Source organism: Poecile atricapillus, chromosome W (assembly GCF_030490865.1).
Source record: "Poecile atricapillus isolate bPoeAtr1 chromosome W, bPoeAtr1.hap1, whole genome shotgun sequence".
In the NCBI taxonomy this organism is placed as follows: domain Eukaryota; kingdom Metazoa; phylum Chordata; class Aves; order Passeriformes; family Paridae; genus Poecile; species Poecile atricapillus.
This window is the reverse complement of record NC_081288.1, coordinates 6,150,725-6,176,056: the sequence shown is the minus strand read 5'-3', so window position 1 is coordinate 6,176,056 and position 25,332 is coordinate 6,150,725. Positions and strand designations below refer to the sequence as shown.

Below are 25,332 nucleotides of genomic sequence, written 5' to 3'. Positions count from 1 at the left end.
GAGAAGCAGGGGTAGAAGTGGTATTTTTGAATAGAAACAAATACCCACATGTCTTCTGGGCTGGGCAAAGTGTATCATTAAGTGGGTTCCTTTGCACAGTATTTTAAAGGAAGGAATGGGCCAGATTAACTTTCTCAACATAATTCAATGTCTTATAGTTCACTTCTAAGGAGAAGATGGTCCCTGGGAATTCTCCTCTTTCCCATCTGGTTATTTTTATCACTTAAGCAGTTTCTATACTCTTTGGATCCTTCATTAAACAGCATTTGGCCATACTATATGGGTACTGAATTAGTTTAATTTGTCATCATAAATCAATCACTGCAAAACCTCAACTAAGTTAATTGCTCTTTGAATTCCCTTTCTGTTTGTCAAAATCTCTCAGAGTCACTGATATATCATATTCAGGCTATTATTCAAATCATAGTGGATGATTACCTTTTTATTACAGGTAATTTTTACATAATGTTCATACAGTACTGACAAATCATAAGGCTTAAAACAGAGAAGGGAACTGGATATTACTGAACTACTCCAGAAAGGAGTGTCAGGATAGTCATTAGAAAGGAGTTCATGATGTAAAGCGAAAACCAGAAATATATTTGGGTTTTTTTGGCTTCTTGTTGGACAAATAGTATTTTATCAGCAAGTGAATGAGGTTTCACAGTATGTCGTCATGGGTGCCTGCATTTTGCACCAGATTATTCTGATTATTATTTTTCATATTCAACACCCCTAAGTGGACTTTGAGGTTTCCTTACAGCCAGTACACAACCTGTGTGCAAAGTACTCTTTAAGCCAGCCCTGCTTTCCTGTGATGTAAAAAACATTTAATAAAATCAGTAGTGATTTTTACAATGTAAAAATTAAAAATGTCTTCCTTGACAACATCTGGCAAAAAAGGAAGCCATGAATATTTTAGAAAAACAGTTCCTACAAACACCACCTTGCTGTTAAAATACTAAGAGCTTTCTCAAAATGGTATCTCTTCCTTGTTAAACCCTTAATCAAATCAATTCATACAGCTAATGCCCTAATTTCATGCCAGAACTTCAATACAAAAAGTTTGCTGCTACTTGGAATATGTATATCCCACTTGAAATAAGAACCACGTAAACCATGATTCTGTTAAAAGCATGGGGGTGCAGTGTGGGCTGTTAATTATTCTTGTGATAAAGTTAGATAGGAGGATATATAAAAAAATGTACATAAAGACAAAAAATAACCCTTACTATGTCCAATAAGTCTAAGTTCAAACACAGAACAAAGACTCCAAAGAGGTCTAGGTGTAGATTTTACAAATGGATGCCCATTGCTTTCTGACTTCAGATTGCCTCTGCATGACATTAAAGGTGCATTTATTCAGCTATTTGGCTCCAAGATCCAATCAATATATAGTGCTCTTGTGTTACCTATCTGCACTTAACCCTTGCCAGAAAATCCTGCCAGGTTCACTTGTGAGCAAAACAGAGAGCATTCTGTTTTAAAAATAAAGTATGTTGAATTGAAAACAAAGAACAAATGTCAGTGCCATGAAGGCAGTTAAAGCAGTTCCTGAATACAGCTCTTTGAGGTTTGCCCTCTATACAAAAGCCAATTTTCACTAAGCAGCAAATTAGAGCATGGGGGAACCAAGATTATTACATCTAACTGAAGGTACAGAATAAATTCAGATGGGTGGAATTTATTGGATTACTCTGTTTAGGGAATAGAAGTTAAACACCTCTAACGAAGCCATGAGATTCTTAATGAAGATGAGACTAGTTAAGGCCTCAGTTCTACAGCTCATCCCAAAGAAGCCCATTTCTAAGATCATTATTACATTCAAATTGAGGTTTTCCCTTTTCTCCCTTCTGCCTTTTAAAACAAAATCCAAATGAACACTCCAAGAAAACCTGTCTCTAAGCTGAATAATATAAACCACATCCCTATGAGCTGTGAGGGTATCAGCAACCTGCTCTCATGCTATGTTTGAAAAGACACATCTGAAAATTCATGCTGTTCATTTGCAAGACATAAAAGCTACTTGTGATGCCAGCACCAAGTAAACAGAAGAGAACTGTCCCTGTTCCGTTGATCTGTATCATATATCATAACAATATGTCTGTATTTCTCAAACACTGCATATCTGCTTCTCTGCCTAGTAGCAATCGTACATAACAAGTGATATCTAAATACATATTTCAGGAAAGATAAAAGCTCCAATATATGACAAGGAATATTATGACTAACAGAGAGATTATATTAATCATGAATAAAAAGATGATGTTTGATCCTACTTGTGTGGAAAGTTTTTAAAATTTGTTTTAAAAAATCTTTTAAATGAATTTCTATCCTCAAGGAAAATGATTAAAACCAGAAAAGCCTTGAGATGTCAGCTGGTGACATGTTTTTCTTCTTTATCTTTCTTTTTTTGTTGTTGTTGCTGTGAAAAAAAAATAAATCTGAGAGAATACAGCAAAGTGCATCATTAACTTCTTATTAATTTTATAATACAAAGGCAATTCAGTTAAAATAGTAGTGCTGCAACTTTAAATTACAGAACTAGCTTGGTATTTAATGAGAGATTTAGCACAGCGGGGTTTCTGTTAAATTAAGTTGTGCCTTCACATCACAGTGGGAAAACAGGTGTATATTGGTTTAGAATTATGGAAATGTTGACTAATTCCAAGGCTTGTAATCAAACAGCAAGGCACCCTGCAATATTTTCTTCCAAGATTCTGCATTAATCATTTATGTCTGGTCTTATTTTCTTCATGTCCACTAAAAGGGTGCAGCTCAAAGGAGCAGATCAAGCGCTGGTGTTTTCATGTCTCTGTTAAGGATGAGGTCCAGGCAAAAAGCAGAGATAGAGACATAGCACTGCAGGCTTTGCTCAAAAAGCTACTTAAATTAAACTGCACATGCAGCCTTGGAAGGGGCATAAATTTCACACTAAACCCACACTTTTTTGGCTTCACCGGTGCTGATCCAAAACCTGCTTACTGAGCTACATGGAGCAAGTCTGCATTTATGAAATGAAGAGACTAAACCCAGAAATAATTTAAGCTCTATCAATAATGAGCACAGAGCTATTCTCCTCCACACCTCTGCAGAAGTGCAGGTTACACCTGAGTGCAGGTAAAACACAGATGAATTCCAACAGCCACAGCATCCCTGCAGCCCCCTGCTCCTGCCTCTGCCAGGTTTCCTTACCTTACACTAATAAATCACCTGCCTTTGCCTCAGATTTTCTTCCTGGGCTATTTAAGGATGCCTTATCCCATGCATGGTGGTATGACAGCAAAAGGGGAAGGCATGGACTCTTCTGTTTCCAGGAGACACCTTATTACTGAACCTCCTACTGACCATACCTCGCTTACTGGAAGCAAGCTGACACTTGATGCCCAAATGAACCTGATCCAAATTCATCCCTTGTTGTAGCTCTGACAGAAGATTGCTTCCATTTGCTCTGAGAGTATTTTACACACGGAACTATCCACTACTGATCCCTGCTTGTTTGGTAAAAGCTGCTTAGCAGGCAGGAGGAACACCACAGAAATTGCTAAAATTTATATAGGAGAACCCTGCTAACGTGAAGCATTTCCAGTACATGGGTCACAACCCTAAAGTGTGCTTAAATGAAGTTATTTTGGGAATACACAGATGCGGCATAACAGTATCCCCATATATGCTGAATGTCAGCATACTGCATGTGCAAAATATAGAATCTGTCATAGAATATATGCTGAATCATTCTGAAAGACAAGTAGTAGAAATGTATTCAAGTTGCTTCTCTTTGTTAGAGGTTTCCCTTTAAAAAAGAAGGTATAACAACTTATCTCATAGTAAAATCTAAACATCTCTGGCTGTATCAGGAGTATTTTTAAAGCCAAGGCCTCAGAGTCATGGAAATGCAATTTCCACATATCCTTAAAAGAAAACTTTATAACCTCACAGTCAGGACAGGAAAAAACAGCTTGGAAAGATAAATCTTAAATGACAAAGGGCTAGAGAGGGCTTTAGAAAAAAAAAATTTTTTTTTTTTGAACCTTATTTTAAAAGCATCAAAACACTAGCATCTTTAACTGCTGCCTGCTCATTAGCTGTGCAAAAGTGGGGGAGAAAATAATGCCCTGCTCAAGTAAGATGCAATGCAGAGCTGAGCCAGCTTTGTCACTTGTACGTGGGGAAGTCAGAGAGGGAATCTGCCCCTCCAAGTCACCCACTGGGATAAATAAGATCTTTCAAAACACAGCAAGCAGCTTGGGGGACTCAGGGAAGAACAAAGAAAAGTAAAAGCAGCGGAGGGAGCTGTATTTGTTTAGCCTGAAGAAAAGGAGGCTTGGGGTGACCTTATCACTCTCTTCAGCTCCCTGACAGGAGGGTGTAGCTAGGTGGGGGTCAGGCTCTGCCCCCAGGCAATCAGTGACAGGATGAGAAGACATGTCCTCAAGCTGTACCAGGGGAGGTTCAGGTTGGACATCAGAATGAATGTCTTCACTGAAAGGGTGGTCAAGCACTGGAACAGGCTTTCCAGGGAAGTGGTGGAGTCATCATTTTTAGAAGTGTTAAAAAAAACCCAACCTGGATGTGGCACTTAGGGCTGTGATTTAATAGACATGGTGGTTTTTGGTCAAAGGTCTCAATGATCCTGGAGGTCTTTTCCAACCCTTATGACTCTCTGATTGTATGATTCTAAACAGACTGTGTCTAATTCTAAGGGGGGTAATGGGTAGATCTTGTGGTAGAGCTTGAGGGATGCTATCTGGGCAGGGTGCTGCTCCAGCAGCTTGGGATACCTCCATCCTACCCAGCCAGTCCACACAGCAATTTGACTCAAAGCATGATGGAGAGGAATTACTCAGTGAGTTGGTTTAGGTGCAACATTGAATGGGGTTAGAGAGCTCTCATCCAAGGGCTCAGCATTTTCTGGCACTGGGGATGGGAACCAACAACTGGGATGCAGAGCCAGAGGGTGCTGAAATTCAGCCTGAGCTCCAAAGTGAACTCAAAGGGAATTGTCCCTCAGAGCCTTCCTTTCTCTCTTGAGGATGGTACATCCATCCTCTACACCCTCAAGTGCCAAGACTCCCACTGGGAGGCTTGTAAAGCCTTGATACTGTCCCTTGCAAGGACCAGTTGCTGGAAAACATTTGAAGTGCCACAACTTCTCTCTCCTGTTTTCCTGTGGCTGGCCTACCTTTGCAGATTTCCTACCACCATTCAATGCCATGAAGCATTTTCATTGCAAATGACAGAGGCCTCCCATTTTACCTTTGGCAGGGTTCAGGGTAACTGTCCCATGACAGCACCTCTGTACACAGGTCATTTCCATGATGCATGAGGTGGCTTTCCTAATAGAAAATCACTTGCACAAAGTGAACTGGACAGATATAATTTTTCAAACACAGAGTGTCCAATTTTACACACAACACATAGGAACTAAGGGAGATATTGGCTATATAACTGTCAGTCCAGGCAATGCTCTATTTATTTACACAGTGTATTTATTTATTTTCATGTCTGTAACCATACACTACAAACATATACTTGAACACTTCCCCTGAATCAAGAGGGATATCTCCATCCTTTATATTTTTTCTCTTCCATCCTCAAAGTATTCAGCAGAAGAAATGAAAATGGTGGTACAAGAAGATTTCAGAGTTAAGACATGCAATTACCAGTGATATACTTCTCTCTAGCCCTGTAATTTAAATATAGAATACCAGAGGAAAATGCAAGGTACAGTTTGTACAACACAACCACAACTGTTTGGAACACTGGTGCCAGTGGGAGCAGGTGGTGAGGAGAGGTGAGACAGGATGACTCTGTGCAAGCAGCTATGTGGTACCACACTCCACAACACCCTGAGATATGCAGGTTGTTTACAAACCATGTGGATAAAGGCTGCATTTAACAAAGTCTGCCTGTGTTTTGTCTTTTCCTCTTCTCTCCCTTTTCAAGCATGAAGCCCCAGCGTTGAAGTGTTTTTCTGCCATATGTTTTCTCTCCTCCCCTCCCCTTAAATAAATTTAAAAAGAGATCCACATTGCACTCTTGCCACTGTCTCTAGTCAGCAGGAATCAGTACCTTTTCCAGCCAAGTGACTTTCTAGAGTACAGCAACTGCCTTTGGACATGCTGCCATTGCTACAGGACTGGCACCAACACAGGACACACCATCAGCTTATCCACCCTCCTTGCAGAGGTCAAGGTCATTTGAGGCACCAAGCAGCATTGAGAGCAAAAGGGCTATTTTTCTGTCAATAAAATAATTAGGATCAAAAAGTAAATGTACTCACCCCAGGTAAAGTTTTAATATTGTGCAGTGCATTCTGTGCCTCAAGAGCAGCTTTTCTTGTATAAAATGTTACGAAACAACAACCTATAGAGAGAAATGAAAAGCTTTCAGAAATTAGTGAGTATGATTTGTGAGAGTACAATAGGGAGGGAGAAAAAACAGTGGTTGAACAACACATTATGAAAGCTGGAAATGTGAATTATCCTGAGGCGCCTGAATGACATGAATAAAAGAAAGCTTGTATGGTTTAAAATAAAAAATCCCCCCCTGTGCATTGCATCTATAGCACACCTGTATTGTTAGTGAGCTGTAATCACTTAGAAATTGTTAACCAAAATCCAATTGGCTTTGTACATTGTAAATAAGGTTATATTTTTCTGAAGGCTCCCCATTATACTTTGAATATAAGCAACATGGCAAAGTCAAGCAGCAGGAATTCATTGTTACATTCCAAACAGAAAATCAGGCTAAAGCAGGACCTTATTTAAAGGGCTTTATACAAAAGAGCTAAGGTTGGTTCCCTCCTTTCCTTGAAACCAGGCAGGACTGCAGGTGGAACACTCATCTCAGTTTCAAAAATGAAAAACAAGCTACAGGTGAATTCACCACTGCTGGGATAGTGGAGGCTGCTGATGGCTGACAGCATTAAGGGAGGCTCTGCTGTCCCTGCAGCTGCCAAATTTTCAGTAGAGCAGGTAGTTTTAGTTGCCTTAATCCTGTGGTTTCCTTTTGACAGTATGATCCAGCCAGGTGGTGTGTGGGACCAAACATGGGTTGCTGTCACTTTATCCACTGCAAACATGTAAAGTAGCTTTTTCTGCAGCACACAGAACCCAGGCAGCTCAACACCAGCCCCAGGGTGAGGTCAGGGCTCACAGACAGATCCTCAGGGAAGAGCTATAATGTCACAGGCAGGGGACAAAACGCAAGGACTAGGGTTTGCCTGTAATGCCCCATGGCAATGAAGTCTGCTCCTTGACAGATGAGAGGTTTGCTGCAGATGGGGTGTTTGGTGACCCAACTGCTTTGGGGAGAGGGAAAACATTCTGGGCAATGCTGGTTGTGGGGCAGAAGTGGCTCCTGAAATAAAAATCTGCTTCGCATGAAACAGGATGATGCAGGTCTTACTGATGAATCAGAAAACAATCCTGTTCTCTTAATCACAGTCAGAGATTTGTTACAACTCCAGAGAAATGTCAAAACCAATCAGTAAATAAAAGAAACCCTGGCTCATGAGCCTTGGTGCTCCCTTGGAGCCTGACACACATAAAATAATCTGTGCTTCAGGCAGTGAGCAAAGATGACGCTTGTATCAACTCCCTAATGTTGGCCAAGGTGAAACATCCCATCCCACCTGACATTCCTGCTTGTGTTCAACCCTGCCCCGTCTCTGTAATGGCAAAGGACATGGGGAGAAGGTGTGCACAGCAGTACACAGAAAACATTGAAAGTAACCATGTGGAGTGGACCACTTTGGAAGGAAGGGCTGGATCCAGAAAGGGCCCCTCCACTGCCCCTTGCTTGGCTCAAGCTGTGCTTGGCATTGGGAATGCTCCCTCTGGCTCTGCAGCCAGGCCAGTGACAACCATTACCCCGGTAACAAGCAAAGGTGACCATGTATTCCCAGCTGGAACACAGCAAGTTTATCCCTAATACACAAAATCACTTGCAGGCACAGCAAAACATGGGCAGGCAGGTAATGCAGACTTAACACAGCTGAGAGGAACATTTTTCATACTGCCAACAGGTTCTTTAAAATTTCACACTTTATGATGGAGATGGTTTAGTAATTATTTCAGTAAGCGGAACATTGTTTGCAGGGATGCGTGCTACAGACAGGCATAGCCTGTTAAGGTTTGTGTTTCCTATAAGTGTTTCTAAACCTTCTGTTTCACTGGAAAATTCTGAAAATCTGAATTATTTTGCCCCAGATGAAAATGAGAAAAAAATCCAAGTTTGTGACATTTAATAGTGTGATTTTGAGACAATATCGCAATATTTTTCTATCCTATCAGCCAGCTCCAAGTCTATCTTCTATTGTTTCTTCTTTCGGTTTATTAGCTTTTTAATATAAGGCTTTTTAACCAGGAGAGAGGATTCAAAGGGGAAAATATCAAGCTGTAATCACAACTTTCCAATTGCTATGTCCTTTTCCGTGGGCCCGAAGAGTTTCATTTTAGATTTCAGCTCTGTGGGTTCATTCCGATAAGGAGAAATTTGAAATCTATTGGTTTATCATTCTTGGCACTACTTGAAAGAGCTGCACTTGAAAGATGAATATGCTGTGAAATACCCTTTAACTGATCATTTTTGGGAAGTAATAGCTCAGGAGAGAAAAATGTTTCTGTGAATGAGGGCCGGAAGAAACAGTAGCTTAATGGGAAACGTGCAGATGTTTCAGGCAGGTCATTGGACCTTGACAAAAATAGAGACTTCTAAGCTCAAAGACTGACAAATCTGAAAATGCTTACGGATAAAATTTTTCTCAGGACACATTTGGCTCATATCTTCTTAAATACAACAAACCCCACAACAAGAGCTTTGCTGTGGTGTGAGGGGGACATGGACATCCGCTTGTGGACACCTGAATTTGAAGGTATCTGCTAAAGAGGTCAGGGCTGGACTCAAAAAGATAGTAAGGCAACAGAGAGGAACAGAAAAGGCAATAGTCCATGTTTCCCCAAGGAAATGCTGTAGCCCAGCCTATGGATTTTCCAGAGGTGCTGCAGGCATGTTACAGAAACTGCATTGAAGAGGCCTCCCAATGTAAAATCCTTTGGGGTCAGTACATAGAAAAAGTACCTGGAATATTGGAGGGGAAGATGCCTGTGTAATAGGACAGGGCTAATCTGTGCTTTAGGACTGGTAGCTGTCCCCCTGCTGAAAGGCAAAGAGGCAACGACCTTTCTTCCTCCATTTTACTGAAGAAAATGTATTATTGCCAAAGACAAACAAGTGTCCCAGCTGGAAAAGAAAAAGTATGTTTCCTACCGATAGAAAATTAAAAAATACAACCTTCCTCTTCAGGCCTTATGCATATATAATCTTTGTTTCATCACCAACAAACTCAACAGCAGCTTGAACCACAACTAGATTTTCTGACATCCAGATAACTCAGAGCCTGGCTTATAACCTTCTCCCCTCCTAGTCAGAACAACTTAAAAGGTGAATTGGTTTGTGGACATGGTTCTGCCAGTCCTCAACAGTGTGAAATACAGCCCAGTTTAACTCCATGCAGGTCAGTGTATTCTTGCCCACAGGCAGAGGAGCTCATGCTGCCAGTCAGTGCCTCCAGAGCAGCAAATCTCCCACGCTCTGCTAAGCTGGTTGTGCTCTACTTGGAACAGTATTTACTACAGCGTAAGGCATTTCTTCTTTGTACCTTGAAAAAAATTCTGAATGAATCATGCAGATCCCTACAGTCCCTTAAGGACATCGGCAACAACTTCATGGCTATCCTGCCAGATGCTTGAACAGACTGAATAAAACCTGCCACTCCATGCTGCTCGGCGTTTAATGGCAACAAATGGGATGCCTGAGAAACAACAGCAGAAAACAGCCCTACTTCTGCAGGCATCTGACGAGCAAACGCTGCAGTGTGGACACTACAATGCTCAACTTCAACACCTCATTAAAGAAAGGGAAAAGATCTCTTACTTCAGCTTGTTTTCATTTTCTCTCTCTCTTCCCCTCCTCCCCCCTTCCCCCTTTTTTTTCTTTTTTCAAAAGAAAATTTAGTGCCAGAGAAAGACCTCAAGGTCCCAGCCATTGGGAGAGAGTTGACACATTCAATTCTCCATGACACATTCAATTCACAAGCCCTTGCTCAGGCTGCCAAAGGCACCAATTAGCACCAGTGGTAGAGATTTTATTTATTTAATTTCCACAGAAACCTGTTTAGCAAGACAGTGACAGGGACAAACAGCCTTGTGTATGGCTAGAAACAGCTTTATGTGAGTCACTGTCAAAGATGGCAGCAATGGATTAGAGAGGAATCAAGCCCGGGGTTCACTGAAACCATCATTCAGAAGCGAGGAATGGGAAAAAGATCAAGTGGTGAGGACTTTCATACCACAGTAGCCATGGTTTTCTGCTGACAGTGAATTTGGGTTTCTTGAGGACTTTATGGAGCTACGACAAATTGCAGCTTTCACCATGAAATGTCAAGAAATGCCATTCCTCCTGTAAGCGAGAGGAGTTTTTCAAAGAGCTGTTAGTGACCCCATGCAATGGGGCTTCTCCTCCCATGTGACTTCTGCTTTATGACCCAAATATGCCTCCCAGCAGAGCAGTCATGGCTTTGTTAGGCTGCAAGATCCAGCTCTACGCCATCTCCAGGAGCTCTGCCATGCCATTATTTTCCTCACTTTCTCCCAATTCAAACACAGACTAATTATGCTGTGAGAGCTGTTTACATTCCTAATTTTGAACAACTAACAAAGGGAAGCTCTCCTCCACTTGAAGATGTGGCTTACACAGTCCTTGTTGGCATTTAACGGCACTGGGATCTGTGTAAGAGGCTTAATCTCTCAGCCAGGATTTCATGCCTGAATGAATACAGCAACCTCCATCTTGCTTCGGGTGAGAAAAAGTCTTTTACAGCTCCCTAAACTGAATAGACAATTCCTGTGTTAAAGTTAGCAAGAATTACACATGTGCATCTCTATGAGAAAACAACCCTTAGATGTGGACAGGCATTAAAACACATTCCACAAGATGCTCTGAGGTCTTGATTTGCTTAAAGAAAAATATTCTGCAATCTCCCAGGCCTGAAAATTTAACTTTTGGGAATTAAAAGAGACAAGATACAGGAGGGAAAAGAAAAAAAAAAAAAGACAAACCCATATTTATTGGTCTGATATATTAGTTTCTTTAGTTTTCAACTGTCAAAATTTGTCAGTTTGGATCTCTCCTGTGTTGTGCATATTATCACCTGCTGCCAGTACCTGAACCCTAACCATGGGGTATAGAAATACAAGAGCTTATCAGGGTGCCTGCAAAGACTGCAACAACTTAAAAGTATGAAATTTGCTTTACCTTCTAGACTAATAAAATAAACACTTCAAAACAGCTATAATGATTATCTGATGATTGAACTCTGTATTCTTTTAGCAAGTAATGGAATCCTGGCAGACAAATTCAATTCAAAATACATTCACATTCAGGACATCAACAAAGTCATCATGTTGTGAATTGAAAATTCCTTTAAAGGCTGTGTTTGAATTCTAAGGGGCTGACAGATCAAGGGACTGAAGGCCCTGGAAGGCTAAATGAGTGAAGTCCTGCTATGTTTCTTTCTTTCTGTGAATGAAGCTCACTTTTGTGTGTGCATTTGCAAGCAGAACAGGTGCTGGCTTCATACAAGCCTGGAATCTCAATGGGGACAGTAGCTTCTTGTCAATCCAGCACAGTTCAAGCTAGTTTAAGTTCAGGAGGATTTCTTTTTCTTGGTTTCTTCCCCACTCCAAATGTTTTTCTCCTGATTTCCACATTCACTCATCCACCACCAAAATTTAAACAGGACACTAATACAGGGCAGCCTTTAACAAGGTCTCTTGCATTCCAGCCATCCACCTGAACTCTGGAATATGTGCTTTGTACATCACAGAAAGCTGCCTGAACAGCACGATTTCCAACCAAACACACCATGTGTGACCTGTAATGTCATTTTCCAAAAGCCAGTGAAGACATTAAAATCTCTTTTCCACTAAAGCCACTGGGAAGACCTATTGCTACAAGGAGTTCAGGTGTGTGGTTGGGCAATGAGACTTTTCACTTTGCTTACATTTTATGCAGTGCAACAGGAGCCTTGCCTGGCTTTTCTACAGATGTTAGTGAAATTACCTAACCCACACTGAAGACTAGTCTAGTATTAGGTGTTTCAAGTCTTAGAGGTTTTTATTGGGTGGTTCCATCAAAACCAGAGAAAACCATGAACTGTCTGAATAGCAAATACAGCCATTCCTGACAAAGACACACAGAAGGAAAAATCCAACTATTTTTAAAACTCTGCTTATCAGAAGAAGAAGGTGGCTAAGGCAGGGATGTGTTTTGATTCCCACCTGCACCATCCTCATGCTCTATTGTCTGTGGAGTCATGGGAGAGTAAGATGGATTCACTTCCAAAGCCATCCTGATAGAATTGCCGAATACAGCAGAAACCAAACTTTAATGATGCCGCCTCCCAATTAGCTCAGGTTTGCTAATAGTTTGATATAATTGGCACCCTGATGGAAACCGTATTACCAGTCCTGTCACCAGCCAGGAAACCGCACTGCCACTCTAATGACAGCACATATTATAGTGATGCCACTTCTAATATTAATACATTAGCTGAATGTAGGCAAGAGCTCACATGTGAGAAGGATTCACAGCTGGGATGTGCCAAATTCCACCCTGTGCTCTATCTGTCCTCCTGGTTACAGCATTCAGGGTGGCAGTGCCCCAGCCCCAGAGTGCCCTGCATTGCACTGCTCGCATTAAAGCACAAATGCTCCAGGCCGGTAACAGCCCTGTAAATGGCCAGTGAAAAATGATCCCAAGGAGCTCAATTTTTTCTCTCCATGCCTTGCAAGTTATGACGGCCTTTCTGTTAATTGGCCACAAGTCCTAGTTTGCTGTCAGCCTTCAGCTGCACGGGGGAGCTCTTTTGGAGGAGTCGCACTCTGTCATTCCCATACCCTTGTGAATACAAATGCTCTCTATAAATGTCCTCTGCCTACAAAATGGAAGTGGTCCTTTTTTTTCCCCCTTTCTTTATTTCATTTTCTTTCTTTTTTTTCTTTTTTTCTTTTTTTTTTCTTTTTTTTCCTTTTTTGACCTAGATTAAATTTGCTGCATTTTCAAGCCTTTTGGGAAAGCAACTAAGAACTAATATGCACCGGTTCATGTCCCACAGCACTTCCCTACCCATTATTATGTAAATTTTGACTAAAGTGCGACACAGATAGAAAAGATATCAAGGGCAAAATTGCCAGAATCTACTTTTCTTGCTCTCTGAAATAAGCCACTTATATTAAACAGTTTTAAATGGCTAATAGCTGTACAAGTATCTGAAGAATTTCAATGTACAATTTTTCACATAGGACAATTATAGCTTTTGCAAATTCCTGAACTCTCCTGCTGCCAGTGTAATGACTGGGAAGCAAATGGCCAGCATGCTGGAACTCTCTTTTACTTCTGAAGGAAGGGGCCAACTTCCACACCTGCAGCTTGGCAATACTCATATGATATCTGCACTAGATGGTGATAAAGGAGTAAAAAAAAGCAGATGCAGAATTAGATTCCATACATGGTGACAGGGTAAATAAATACACACAAATCAGGTTTATAGCATCAAGGCAATTTTATGTCATTACAAACTAATCTGTCCCTAAAGAAGCCATCCCTGCGTGCTGGGATGGAAGCTGAGCTTTATTGGTCTGGGCTGAGCAGTGGATGAGAGAAATTGCAACATAAACTCAGGAAGTGCTGTGAAGACAGAGCTGAGCAGTCAGTGGCACTGAACCTGCACATCAGCACTGCAGCAACACCATGATCTACAGGGGACCTGGCCTGGAATGTTCATCCTTTGCCAGCCTGTCCAAGCACCCACCCAGTGTAAATCCCTAGGGAAAGACATGGAGATGGAAGGCTACCAGCATCAGTGGGAAAATCAAAGCAGCAGCTCAGTACCTCCTGTCAAGTTCATACTTGGTCCATTCACATTTCTAGATCTCAGGGGTGGAGAGTAACTGGGATCTTTAGGTCAGTCCATATGGGTTACAATAAAAACTGCTTGTCAGAGCTTTTGGACAAGAAATTCTCAAGTAAGTAGGACTGCAGGGGGAGAGGGTGGGGAAATGGCATTCCAGCCTGTAGCTCTGTGAGGGGGTGTCCCATAGGAAGTTACTGCGCTTCCCACTTGTAAAATATAGGAAATAATATATGCAAAAGACAATATTTTTTTTTTTAAACTTGAAATAGTTTTAAACAAGGCCACTATGTATATATATTGTATCAAGACAGAAATCTTGAAACTGGGGGGACACTGAAATGAAACAACAAAAAAATGAAAATACAAATGATTATGTATTTCTTATACTGCCTTCTTGTCATTTCCCCCTTACCTTCTTTTCCTTCTTATTCTTGCACTAATGCTCCTTAATCTTGAATTCACTTTCTTCTTCCCTCAAATAAATGCTTATTTTTTAATTTGTAGCAGATGGCTATTCTTTCCCTTTTCTTTTGCCAGATAAAAATTACTGACTTGAGTTTAGTGGCTTTAAAATTAACTAACATGTCCTCTGTGCAAGTTAACCCCTAAATCTGACCATCTGCTAAATGCATCTTTGGATGCAGCAGAGAAAGAGGGTTCAGAGAAGAGATGCTAAAAAAAAAATACAAAAATTAAGATGTCCTCCCTTGTTAATCCATACTTGCAGCAGAAAACTGCTGTGACACTGTATTTCAGTTCAAAAAGACTCTACAAAGATCATGTTTACATAAATTAACACAGGCAGGGACACATCTTTCCCTGATGTCATTTCAAAAGCCCATTGTCTTTCAACTCTGCCACTCACTAGTAGCAAATCCAACTTCCCAGCACACATGTCTTGTAGTCCTGGATTTCCTTCTATTTTTTCTTTCATTCGAGTGCTAGAGAAAGATCACTGAAAACTGGCTTTTCCTGATAATACTTCCAGATCACTGCTCTGATGAAACCTCTAATTGCACTGTGACTCCTGAGAAGCCATTTGAGTCCTAGTTCAACTAGGAGCCAACTCTGTAGGGAAAAATACTCAGAATAGAAGAGCTTGACCATAAAATTATCCCTTCAAATGAATCAAATATTTGAGAGTTATTTGCAATTTATAAACTTTCCCTATGAAAAACCTATATTCTGGTCTGGAAGTTACCTTCACTGGTTAAATGCTAAAGGTATCCTGGCCTGCATCAGGCAGAGCAGGTCAGTGGAGGTGATCCTTGCCCTCTGCTCAGTCCTGCTGAGACATATATGAAGTTCTGGATCTTCTTTTTCCTGTTTGAAGAGATGTGGACATACTAGAGGCTGTCCAGTGAAGGACCATGAAGGTGAGGAAGGGTCTGGAGCATCTCTCATATGAAAAGCAACTGAGAGAGCTGGGACTGCTCAGCCTGGAGAAAAAAACATTGGAGGAAGTAAAGAAGATTGAGCTTTCTAAGTGGTCCAATGGCAGGACACGAGGCCACGGCCACAAATTAAAATACAAGAAATTTTACTTAAAAATAAGGAATGACATTTTTATTCCAAGGGTGATCAAACACTGGCATGGTTTGCCCAAACAGGCTGTGGACTCTCTCCAGCCCTGAAGATACTAAAATCCTGCCTGGACACAGCTCTGAGAAACCCGATGTAGATGACTGTTGTGAGAAGGGGTTGGATAAGATGAATCCAAGAGCTTCTTTCTGACCTCAGTCAGCTTGTGATTCTGTGAAATGGCAATGAACAAATTTAACTGGCATCTGATAATGTCCCTTCTAACAGAGCTTAACTTCCCCAGAAATATATTGCAAGCTTATTTAACTCTAGCAGACAACATCAGTTAAATTACTGTTTTATTATTGTACCCATCAGTTGGGAACCAGCTTTCATTCACTAGCAAATTTCACACACTAGATGAGTTTTTTCATAGCAAGAACACAGGAATAAATATCTTTTCTTTTTTTAAAGAAACAGAATCAGAGACCTTATAACACCTTCTAGTACCTAAAGAGGACCAGGATATGGCTGGGGAGGGACTTTGATGAGGGCCTGTAGTGATAGGACAAGGGAAAATGGCTTCAAACTGAAAGAGGGCAGGTTTCAGTAGGGTATAAGAAGAAATTCATTACTGTGTGGGCACTGAGACAGAGGAACAGGTTGTTCAGAGAAGCTGTGAATCCCTAAAAGTGTTCAAGGCCAGGCTGGATGGAGTTTTGAGCAACCTGGTCTAGTGCAAGGTGTCCCTGCCCACAACAGGGTGGCTGGAACAAGATGATCTTTAAGACCCCTTCCAACCCATGCCGCTTTATGTTTCTATGATGATTCTATATGGTGAACATCCCAGCATGGCAGATATTGCCAGTAAAAATGTCTTGTGTCATACCTTGTTTTTAGAAAGATATCAACACATTTATGAATTCATGATAACACAATGCATTTTTTTAAGTTGCAGTTTATCTGATCCTGTTGTAGGTGACATGAAGTTTTTTTAAAACACCACTAACAGCTTTAAACCTCTCAGCTTGTGCCTTCTAAGGACAGCATAGGAAAAGCCAGAACTAGCAGTACAAAGATACAAAGAGAAAAAAAAAAAAAAAAAAAAAAAAAGGGAAAAGGATCAGGGAAAAGAAGTTATAAAAGAAGGTACCCACTGGAAAGATTGCTATTGCTGACATTTCACTCATTTACAAAACAACAACAAAACCTCAACCCTACCCAGAAACTTGGCAAGAACATCGTGCATGGGGTGTTTTCAACATTTAGCTGGACTTGGAAGAGTTGGATACCATTTTTGCAAGAGAATCTAAAATCTGACCTTGGATAACTCATTTCTAGGAACAGGGTGTTGAAGTTCTTCTGAAAATAACACTCAATGCCCATCTGAATCTTTCGATGCCTAAATGCTTTTGAACAATCTGGCCTTTCATCTCCCTTGCTCCAGCTTTTCCTTGTTAAATAGAAAGGATAAAATGTTCTGAGCTCAAAGGAGTACTCTGAAGAAACCATGAAAAAATAAAAATTGAGGTAAAAAGACACAGCCATTGTAGTGACAATGAGTAACAGCAGAGCACAACGTGCCAGTGCTGTGTCCATCTGACTCACTGCAGTCTGTCACACTTCCTCTGAAAGGCACCTTACAGGAAATGGAAGAAATCAATACAAGACATTTGAGATGGCTTAAGAAATGCTTGAGTAGCATGGGAAGAAATTCTAGGATAAATATTGCCTCTAAGTGCCCTGAACTTGAATCAACAAATAATAATTTCCTCCAACACCTCCCCTGCCCCATATTTTGCTGATTTTGGCCAAGTCACCAAGTTGCAGGCTCCATTCTCTGCTGGTGGAAGAACTGGCAACACCTCCACTCTGTCACGATTTGCTACAACATACTATTTTAATGGAGATAATTTTCAACTATTTGAATTTTCTTTTTCCCTGATAAATACATTTCCCCATCTTTAAAACTTGGGTCTAAATCCATTGTCTGAATCCGTCACACTCCCTGCTCCCTTTGCCCAAGACGCAGTCAAACACTTTCAACTCTTTCTTGACTTCAGCATCATGAACCCTTGCACATCTCATATTGATTTCTAGGCATTCACAGCTTCATTCTTACAGGGTCACAGCACATGTCAAATCTTTCCTGCATTGCACCTTCAAGCAGTGTTTCATCTAAGGAGCTTCGCTTTGCCTGAACTTGTTAGCAGTGACACATTTGTTCCCCAATTAGGCTTTCTTTATAATAATAATAAAAATGAAATAGAAGCAATTCCTGGCAACTTTTCTATCTTTCTAGTCAGTTGAAACAATTTTATGCAGATGAAGATGCAGCTCCACAGAGCCTTTGAACTTTAAGCATCATCTTTACTTGGCTTTGAACTCTCAACAGGGCCCATGATCTTTCAAAGCAATGTACTCTGCTGTGGAAACTTCAAAAAAGAGGGAAAAAGGCATGGTTAGAAAAAAAATGCAAAAGATGGGGTTTTTTTAATGCTTGATGCTCCTGGAAATAAATAAAAAACCCAACTGAGTGGTATCTGAAGAAGTGTATTCGGCACTCAAGTGTTTCCCTAATTAATTGTTTAGATGAGTGCTAAAATAAATGCAGCAGCAGCAAAGATAAACAAACCACTTTAGTAATAAAGCCATATATTTGTGCAGGCACACAAAAATAAATGGCAGCACTTAATGAGCACAAGCAATGAGAACGAAGAACACACTTCATGTGGGGGATCTATGCTCAGAAAGCTCAAGCTCAAAGGTATTTGAGAGGTATCTCACAACCACTTCCCAGCCTGCCTCTCATTTGCCTCTTGCACAGGATCTCATTTTGCACAGACTAACTTCGTAAAAATGCAAAGTGTCCTGACAAAGAATTATAGCTCATGTCTCACCTTACCTGGGCAGCCTCACCAGGGAGAGGAGAATGCTTCTGGGGAGAGATTGCTATCCTAGTTAATTATTATTCCTATTTGTTTTTGTCTGATGATTAACTAATGTAAAATCAATGAAGGGAGCTATGGAATAGAAGTGTAACACATGTACTTCCAAAATGAGAAAAAAAAGCTAAGATGATCCATACAGTCTTTTCCTTTAAACTGGAAAACAAGCTATCAAAGTATTAATACTGGGGGAAATAATTATCTTGTATATCTAGGAAAGCAGTTTTAATAGAATTATACAACTGTTAGAGGCAGGAAAATTCAGCTAAGCTCCTCTCCCAGAGAGGACAGCATTATGCTTCCACATGTAATTCTCCTAAAGTTTTATCTTGTTCTATATTTAGATTTCTCAGAATCAGACTTTCTATAATTTCCCCCAAAAAACATTTCAAAATCTCACAAGAAGTATTTTAAATATACTTTTCACAGTAAATACTTTCAGTTTTGCATAATTTCCCATTGCTATTTATGTCTTGAAGACCTTATGAAATAGTGCTACTACTTACCTTTGTATAAGTGATTTGACAAGCAGGCCAAAACATAAAATCCCACAAGCCATAAAAATAAATATGTTATTCTCCCCAGAAGCCTTCATACAATTGACTGTTTATTTCTTGCAACTATCAGCATGTATGCTCTGGAAAACTCATGTAAAAAATCTATTCACAAATATTTAATATCTGTTAAGGGAAGGGAATATTGAGACTGTGTTGGGTGACCCATAGGACATGTTTTAAGTCTGTTAGTTAATACCAGTTCAGAGAGGTCCAAACAAGAGTACCATGATCTGTAGGTCCTTTGGCTCTCCAAAGATCAAGAAGTGGCATTTAATCAGACCAAGATTTAAAATAAATCTCCAGCAGCCTGTTTTCAAGTTATGACAAGAGAAATACTTGGCTCTAGAGGTACAGGCTGTATGACATGATTGGCAACTTATCAGGACAAGAAGAGAAAGAAGCTGGATGATTGGCAACTTAATCAGAGGGAGAAGAGAAAATCGAGAAAAGGAACAAAAGGAGTGCCTAAACAGTGATGTGTTGGCTCCTGTGGCTGTCAAAGGTGGCCTTGAGCAGGCAGTGGCAGGAGGGCTTACACTGAAGCTTGTCTGCAAAGTGGATGAAACTATTCAGTGTTCCTTGGCATCAATGGCATGTGGCTCCTGAATGTATCCAATCACATTTGGAGAAGCAGGGTCCTGCTCTCTGCAGGTCACCATGGCAGCCACAGGAACACATCCAACAAAATATTATGGATGCGCAGCTTCGCTACCAAAAAACTCAGAGAGCTTTAGAACAAAGTCCCCAATCTTAACTGCAAGCTAAAAAAAATACAAAATGAAATGTCTGAGCAATCATATTTTGATACCAGAGGTCCTTTAGTTAATTTTACAATGTGACCTCATTGTTTACTCAACGTGTTGCTGTGTAAAATATCTCTGCTGAGCACAAACAATGCAGAGTTTTCCTGGATGGGAGCTGAGAAATGGTGGGTTCCATGTTAGGTTGTCAAACGAGCCTTGCAACCACCAGTTCTTATTGGGAACAAGCATTGCTTGGTCTGTCACAAAAAGCCCTTCTCATAGATGACTTGTATTTATCCATGGAGTACAGTGGATCAACAGAGAAACTGCAAAATAATGCCCTAAAAATGTAAAGTTTCTTTTCTCATATGAAATGGGATATGGGGAAATAAGGATGTACTTGGAGGGCAGTCTTGTTAATATTGGGGCCCCTATCTTGTACAATACTTTGTCCCCTGCTAAGACTTACTAGGCAAAACTTAAAGATAATTCCAAGCAATTTGAAATCATCTATCAGACTTCAGCGTTACTCAGTCTTGCATTTTGTATGCCAGAAAGATAAACCATAATGTAGAGCAAAATTATTTCTGGAACTGCATATTGCACATTTTCACTATAAAGCATATCACAAGCTTTGACACAGAGATAACTAAGCGATTACTTGTCAACCTCCTCTCATTCCATCAGTCTTAAAAATTAGGATAAAAAAAGCTTTTCATGTGCAACAACAGGCTACATATTAGTCCTGCAGAGTTATAAAAAATGTGGAACTAAATATCAGACAAGCCCAATTTAAAATGATGAAACACTTCTGAATTCTAAAACAATTAGGCTAATTTACAACACATGGCCTGATACACTGGAAGTTTTAATCCTTTTATTTTCCTTTTTAAAAGAGGGGACACTTTTTCATGCTAGTCATAAATTAGTACAATCAAGACTTATTTCTTTTTTTTTCTCTGAATACTCAAGAGCAATTCTTACACCTCCTAAAGAGGTTCGTGGAAGATTCATATTTTACCTGGGAAGAGATACACAGAAGTAAATTACTGAGTTAGGAAAGGCAAATCACTACTATAACTAAAGAAGAGCATCATCTCCTTTTTCTGTGCCTGTTCAGTGATGCTGTGCTGCAAATTTACTCAGCTTTCACTGCTAGGTCCCTCATTTCTGCTTGTAAATCAGGGATCCTGGGGTGCTCTGAAGATTTATCAGATGAGGGTTGCAGTTTTCTCCTCTACTCTTTGTGATGGTTCCTCACAGAAAACACATGCATCTTGAATATTTCTGATCCCTCTGGGGATGAGATTTAAACAAACACTGACATTGGCAATGCAGCCCTGCTTGATCATGGCACTAAAAAGTCATTATGTGTGTTTCAATATCCACTCAGTTATTACCAGTCTTTTAAAACAAAGAGAAAACTGGAAAATTCTTTTTCCTTTACCACAAGGCAATGCTAGTGATGGCAGCAACATTGCTCAAAACCTACTCTGAAGAATACTTTGGCTCCTTTCTTACAGAATACTGACATTTAAAGGATAAAACATAAAACAAAAGATACAGGGAATTCACAACACTTTCAAGGCTTTCCCTTTTGCAATACACATGGACAATAGATTTTAAATGAAAGTTCTGTTTCTCTACACTTAAGGGTATTAATATTTTAGTATGACTGCATCTGTGAATGAAGACATTCAAAAAGCCATTATGTTTTCAACTTAGGTTAATAATAAGGCTATTTTTCCACCCACTCTCTGGCATAGCTGTAATGTTCTTGGCCTCAAGTGGGAGGCAATGTGGAACAAGGATTAGCAAGATGGATGATATACAACATACAGTGCCAGTTCATATAAAATATGACTAGATTGGAAATGACTGTTTACTGTCTCAGTGATTATATGATCACTTTTTTTCCTTCCAAAGAACATACAGGATGTGGCGCTCCTCTATGCCAATAAAGCTTAGTGCATAGCACCTGGGTAATGACAAATTAATTTTTGAGCTAAGCCTGATGAAGGGGTCAGCCAAAATCCTAGGCAGAGTTTATCCCCAGTACTATTTTACATGACAGAAAATGCATCCCTCCAATTCATCAATATTAGCACAGAAGAGAGATTATACAACAGAAAATAAATAAAATGGGGGGACAGAAACATAAAAAAAAATGTTAGGACTGTGTGTGTTTACAATAATAAAATATTTAATCTTTGGGTTGTGGTGGGGAGTTGGAAAGAGTGTCCCATGGTCCACTTCCAAATAAAATTGGACAAAACATTTAGGAGTGAACTAAACAGAACAAGCATAGATTTGGCAGACAACAGGCTGGACAAACCAGCAGGATTTTTTTCATTCAAGTTAGGTTTCCAAACCTGAGACCTTTGCATCCTGGAACTCAAAATCTCTTGCCTGATCTGGAGACCAACCCCTTTTGACAAAAGCCAGAGTGGCTCAATCATGAGCAGCCAGGGATGCTGAGCCCTGGATCCCAACACGTTCCTGTACAGTCTTACCTCAAACTAGAAACCACATGGGTCAAGCGTTATGTCTGATCCAGTCATAAAACTTCTTTAACCACAAAGTCAACACCAGTTGTTTAAATAGCGAATGTTCAGCAGTTCCCATCTCTTGGACTACTGGCCACAGCCACTGCCAAAATATCAGCAATACTTCAGAGCTGAAAAATGTTTTCTTTAATAATTTTAGTGAGAGAACACTTTCACATAAAGAACAAACAAAAGTGTCTCTAAATGGCAAAATCATTTCTCATCCCTGAGCAAAGATCCTCTGAAAGCTGTATGCACAACCCAAACCACCTCCATTTTCATGTGGTTTATTGATTTAATAAAGCATATAAATGGGTTTAAATCATTAGTCTACCAGCTGCAGATGATCTAGATTCACTGAACAAACTATTCCCACATAATATTTTCATTGAAATTAATCTTAATGTTCACTCCTCCTTCCCCCACAAGCCAACACTGAGGCACTTTGAAATGCACATTAGCTGCTTCAATAAATAAGTGAGCAATTCTTGGTTTTCTAAACCACACAGGGCAGAACTGGATGATCTCTTTGCATGCCCTGGATGATGAAAAAGACATTAAGTATTAGGATTTTTCCCGTTTGGGTAGCCCTGTGAGAGCAAGCCAAGTTTGCAGGCTCGCTCTCCCTATCATTTCCAAAGTGTCAGAGTTTCCATGAGCAGTGCCCCTCCCAGTCAGGTCACCAAAGCCTCAGCCCTGCATGCCCAGCCTTTTTTTTGCAGGGCTTTGTTCCAATACTGGGAGCAACTACCCAAAGTTTGAAAGTCTGCTCCTTTGACACACTCGATCTGGCAAGTGTAGAAGAAATGCTGTTAGATAAGAAGGGAAAAAAAAGCGAGAAGTAGGCACATTCCCTTCTCCTACTCGCTCTCTAATGATCTTTGTGCTATTTTCTTTTAATTCTTATTTAACATTTCAGCCCTTTACAGTAAGATCGGCAAGAACAGACCTTTCACCAAAGACGCACAAAGCCCTTTTGTTGAGGACATGGGTCCAAAACTGTGGCATCTGGGCTGTGCAGCTCTCAGTGCAGGCACACTGTCAATCCCTCTTGTCCAGCTCTGCAGTCAGTGTTTCGGGACAAAGATAATTCTACCAATCTGTTTGTACAGCATATTGTACAATCTGTTACATGCATCTGCAATACAAAGAGTAAATGATAATAAGAGCATGTGGAAAAGGCTGGAGCCCCAGATTTTGGGTGCCTTTGTTATCTGTGGCTCACGGACCCTGGTCTGCAGCTGCACTTTTGACTTGCTGCATGCACACAACATACCATGGGCACTGGCCATGAAATCTAAATACTGCCTATTCCCTATTAAAAATACCCAAATGGTGTTTTTCCCCCCTTCCTCCTATTTCAAGGGAGTAATTCAAAAGTTAAAACCATGACCATACCAATGGGAATGAGACACCAAATTACCTTTTGTAATATCCTTCTCAAATACAAAACAAAGCCATGAAACTTAGGGAGAAAGAGGAACAGCTTGTGTCAGATGTTACCTAATGAATGTTCAGTCATGAATACTACATACAAATGTATGAGAAAAAAATGCCTACTCTTAAGCAGATTGTTCCCCAAAATCACATTTGACTGCAACAGTAATAATGTTTCTCATCCTTACTAAATATTTGTGTTTTTTTTTTTTTTTTTTTGGAAGACAGCAAACTCTGCTGACATTTCTGCACAGAACGTGGCAGTATGCTTCTTGCAGCACAGATTGCCACACTGCTGCTTTACATGCTGATTTCTCTTTTGTGAACTGAGACCTTGAATACTTTCACGGGGAAAAGCAGATCAATGATTTTTTAAGAGAGCTAAACAATTCCGTGTAATGAACATCAGTTAACACGGGCAATTACTCTTTCTTTTTCTCCCTCAAAACACCACCACAAAAACAAAGAGGAGATTGTAACTCCTTTGAATGGCATGTGCCTCACTGACTGTACCAGAATGCCAACCGCATGCAGAAATATGGGTGGGTGAAGTTCAGGAGTGACATGTGGCTTGTTAAAATATAAGATGCGTAGGCGAATAAAAACTTCTGCCATTTGATTCAGCAATAAAGAAAATTGATATAGAAACTATTCTACTGTTTCCCAATTTTCATAAAAGATTAGTTCAAACCCTCTTTCTTTGTTGCTTTTGTTGCTGAATGAATGGAGAATAAAAGGTTGTGGTTTTTTTCTACATTGCATGTATTCGCTTTTTAGAGAATGCATATGAAAGGAAAATAAAATAATATCAAACATAAAGGAGACGCAGGCTTCAATGGGAATTTTGACATTCAAAAATATTCTGCAAAAACATCCAATATATCACATTTTCTCCTTAATGGTTAAAACATAAGTGCTGGAAAACTATGGCTTTCTTTATCCCTGGTTTGAAGCATGTCTCTGGCTATGTCCCTGCGTTTCCACTCGTCTGAGTTTTCTGTTTATATCATGTGAATATGTAAATGAAGCTCATTTGCATTTCTGCTTTTATGTAGGAAATCACACAAAATACCTCTCTGGATCTCATTGTGGCACATCCGTATAATGCGAGAGTGAGAGTCCTGCATTAATAACAGCATTAAAAATGCCACCAGGATTATTCAGTGAAATCCCTCTGCCACCACTGCTGTTATTTGTGGAGGGCTTCCAAACCCCAGCATGGATCAACTCGAGTCCCTCTTGAACAGCCAGACAATGCTCAGTTCCATCCCTGGTGCAGCCTTGCCCAAACCAGGTACACTCATGCCGAAACCACACCTCCCTTAGACACTTAGAAAAGCACTGGTAAGAGGAATCTCCATGAAGAGCCTTCTTAAAGGGCTCGGTGATCCCATGCTATGTACACACACCAGTGCCCCTTCCCAGCTTCCAGCCTGTTCCTGTTCAGCAAAGCAGTGAAGGAAATGCTTTAATTTTAATCACTTGCTGAAGTCATCAGGACTGTGTGCTTAGTTGAGCAGGGGTCTTTATGAGCCAAATATTATTCTTAGTAATAAGCAGACCTGGCAATACACTAGATGGAGCTTTTGATAGTAAGTAACA

General features: G+C 40.2%; 1 protein-coding gene across 8 annotated transcripts in view; it reads right to left on the bottom strand.

Moving 5' to 3' along the window:
- Window positions 1-25,332, bottom strand: part of LOC131591448 (CUGBP Elav-like family member 2) — a 370,880-nt gene that overhangs the window by 89,156 nt on the left and 256,392 nt on the right. For all 8 annotated transcript variants that reach the window (XM_058862167.1, XM_058862165.1, XM_058862164.1 and 5 more), the window contains one exon: window positions 6,284-6,366. In XM_058862167.1, the coding sequence (XP_058718150.1) occupies window positions 6,284-6,366 (83 nt within the window). The remainder of the gene's footprint in view (window positions 1-6,283; window positions 6,367-25,332) is intronic.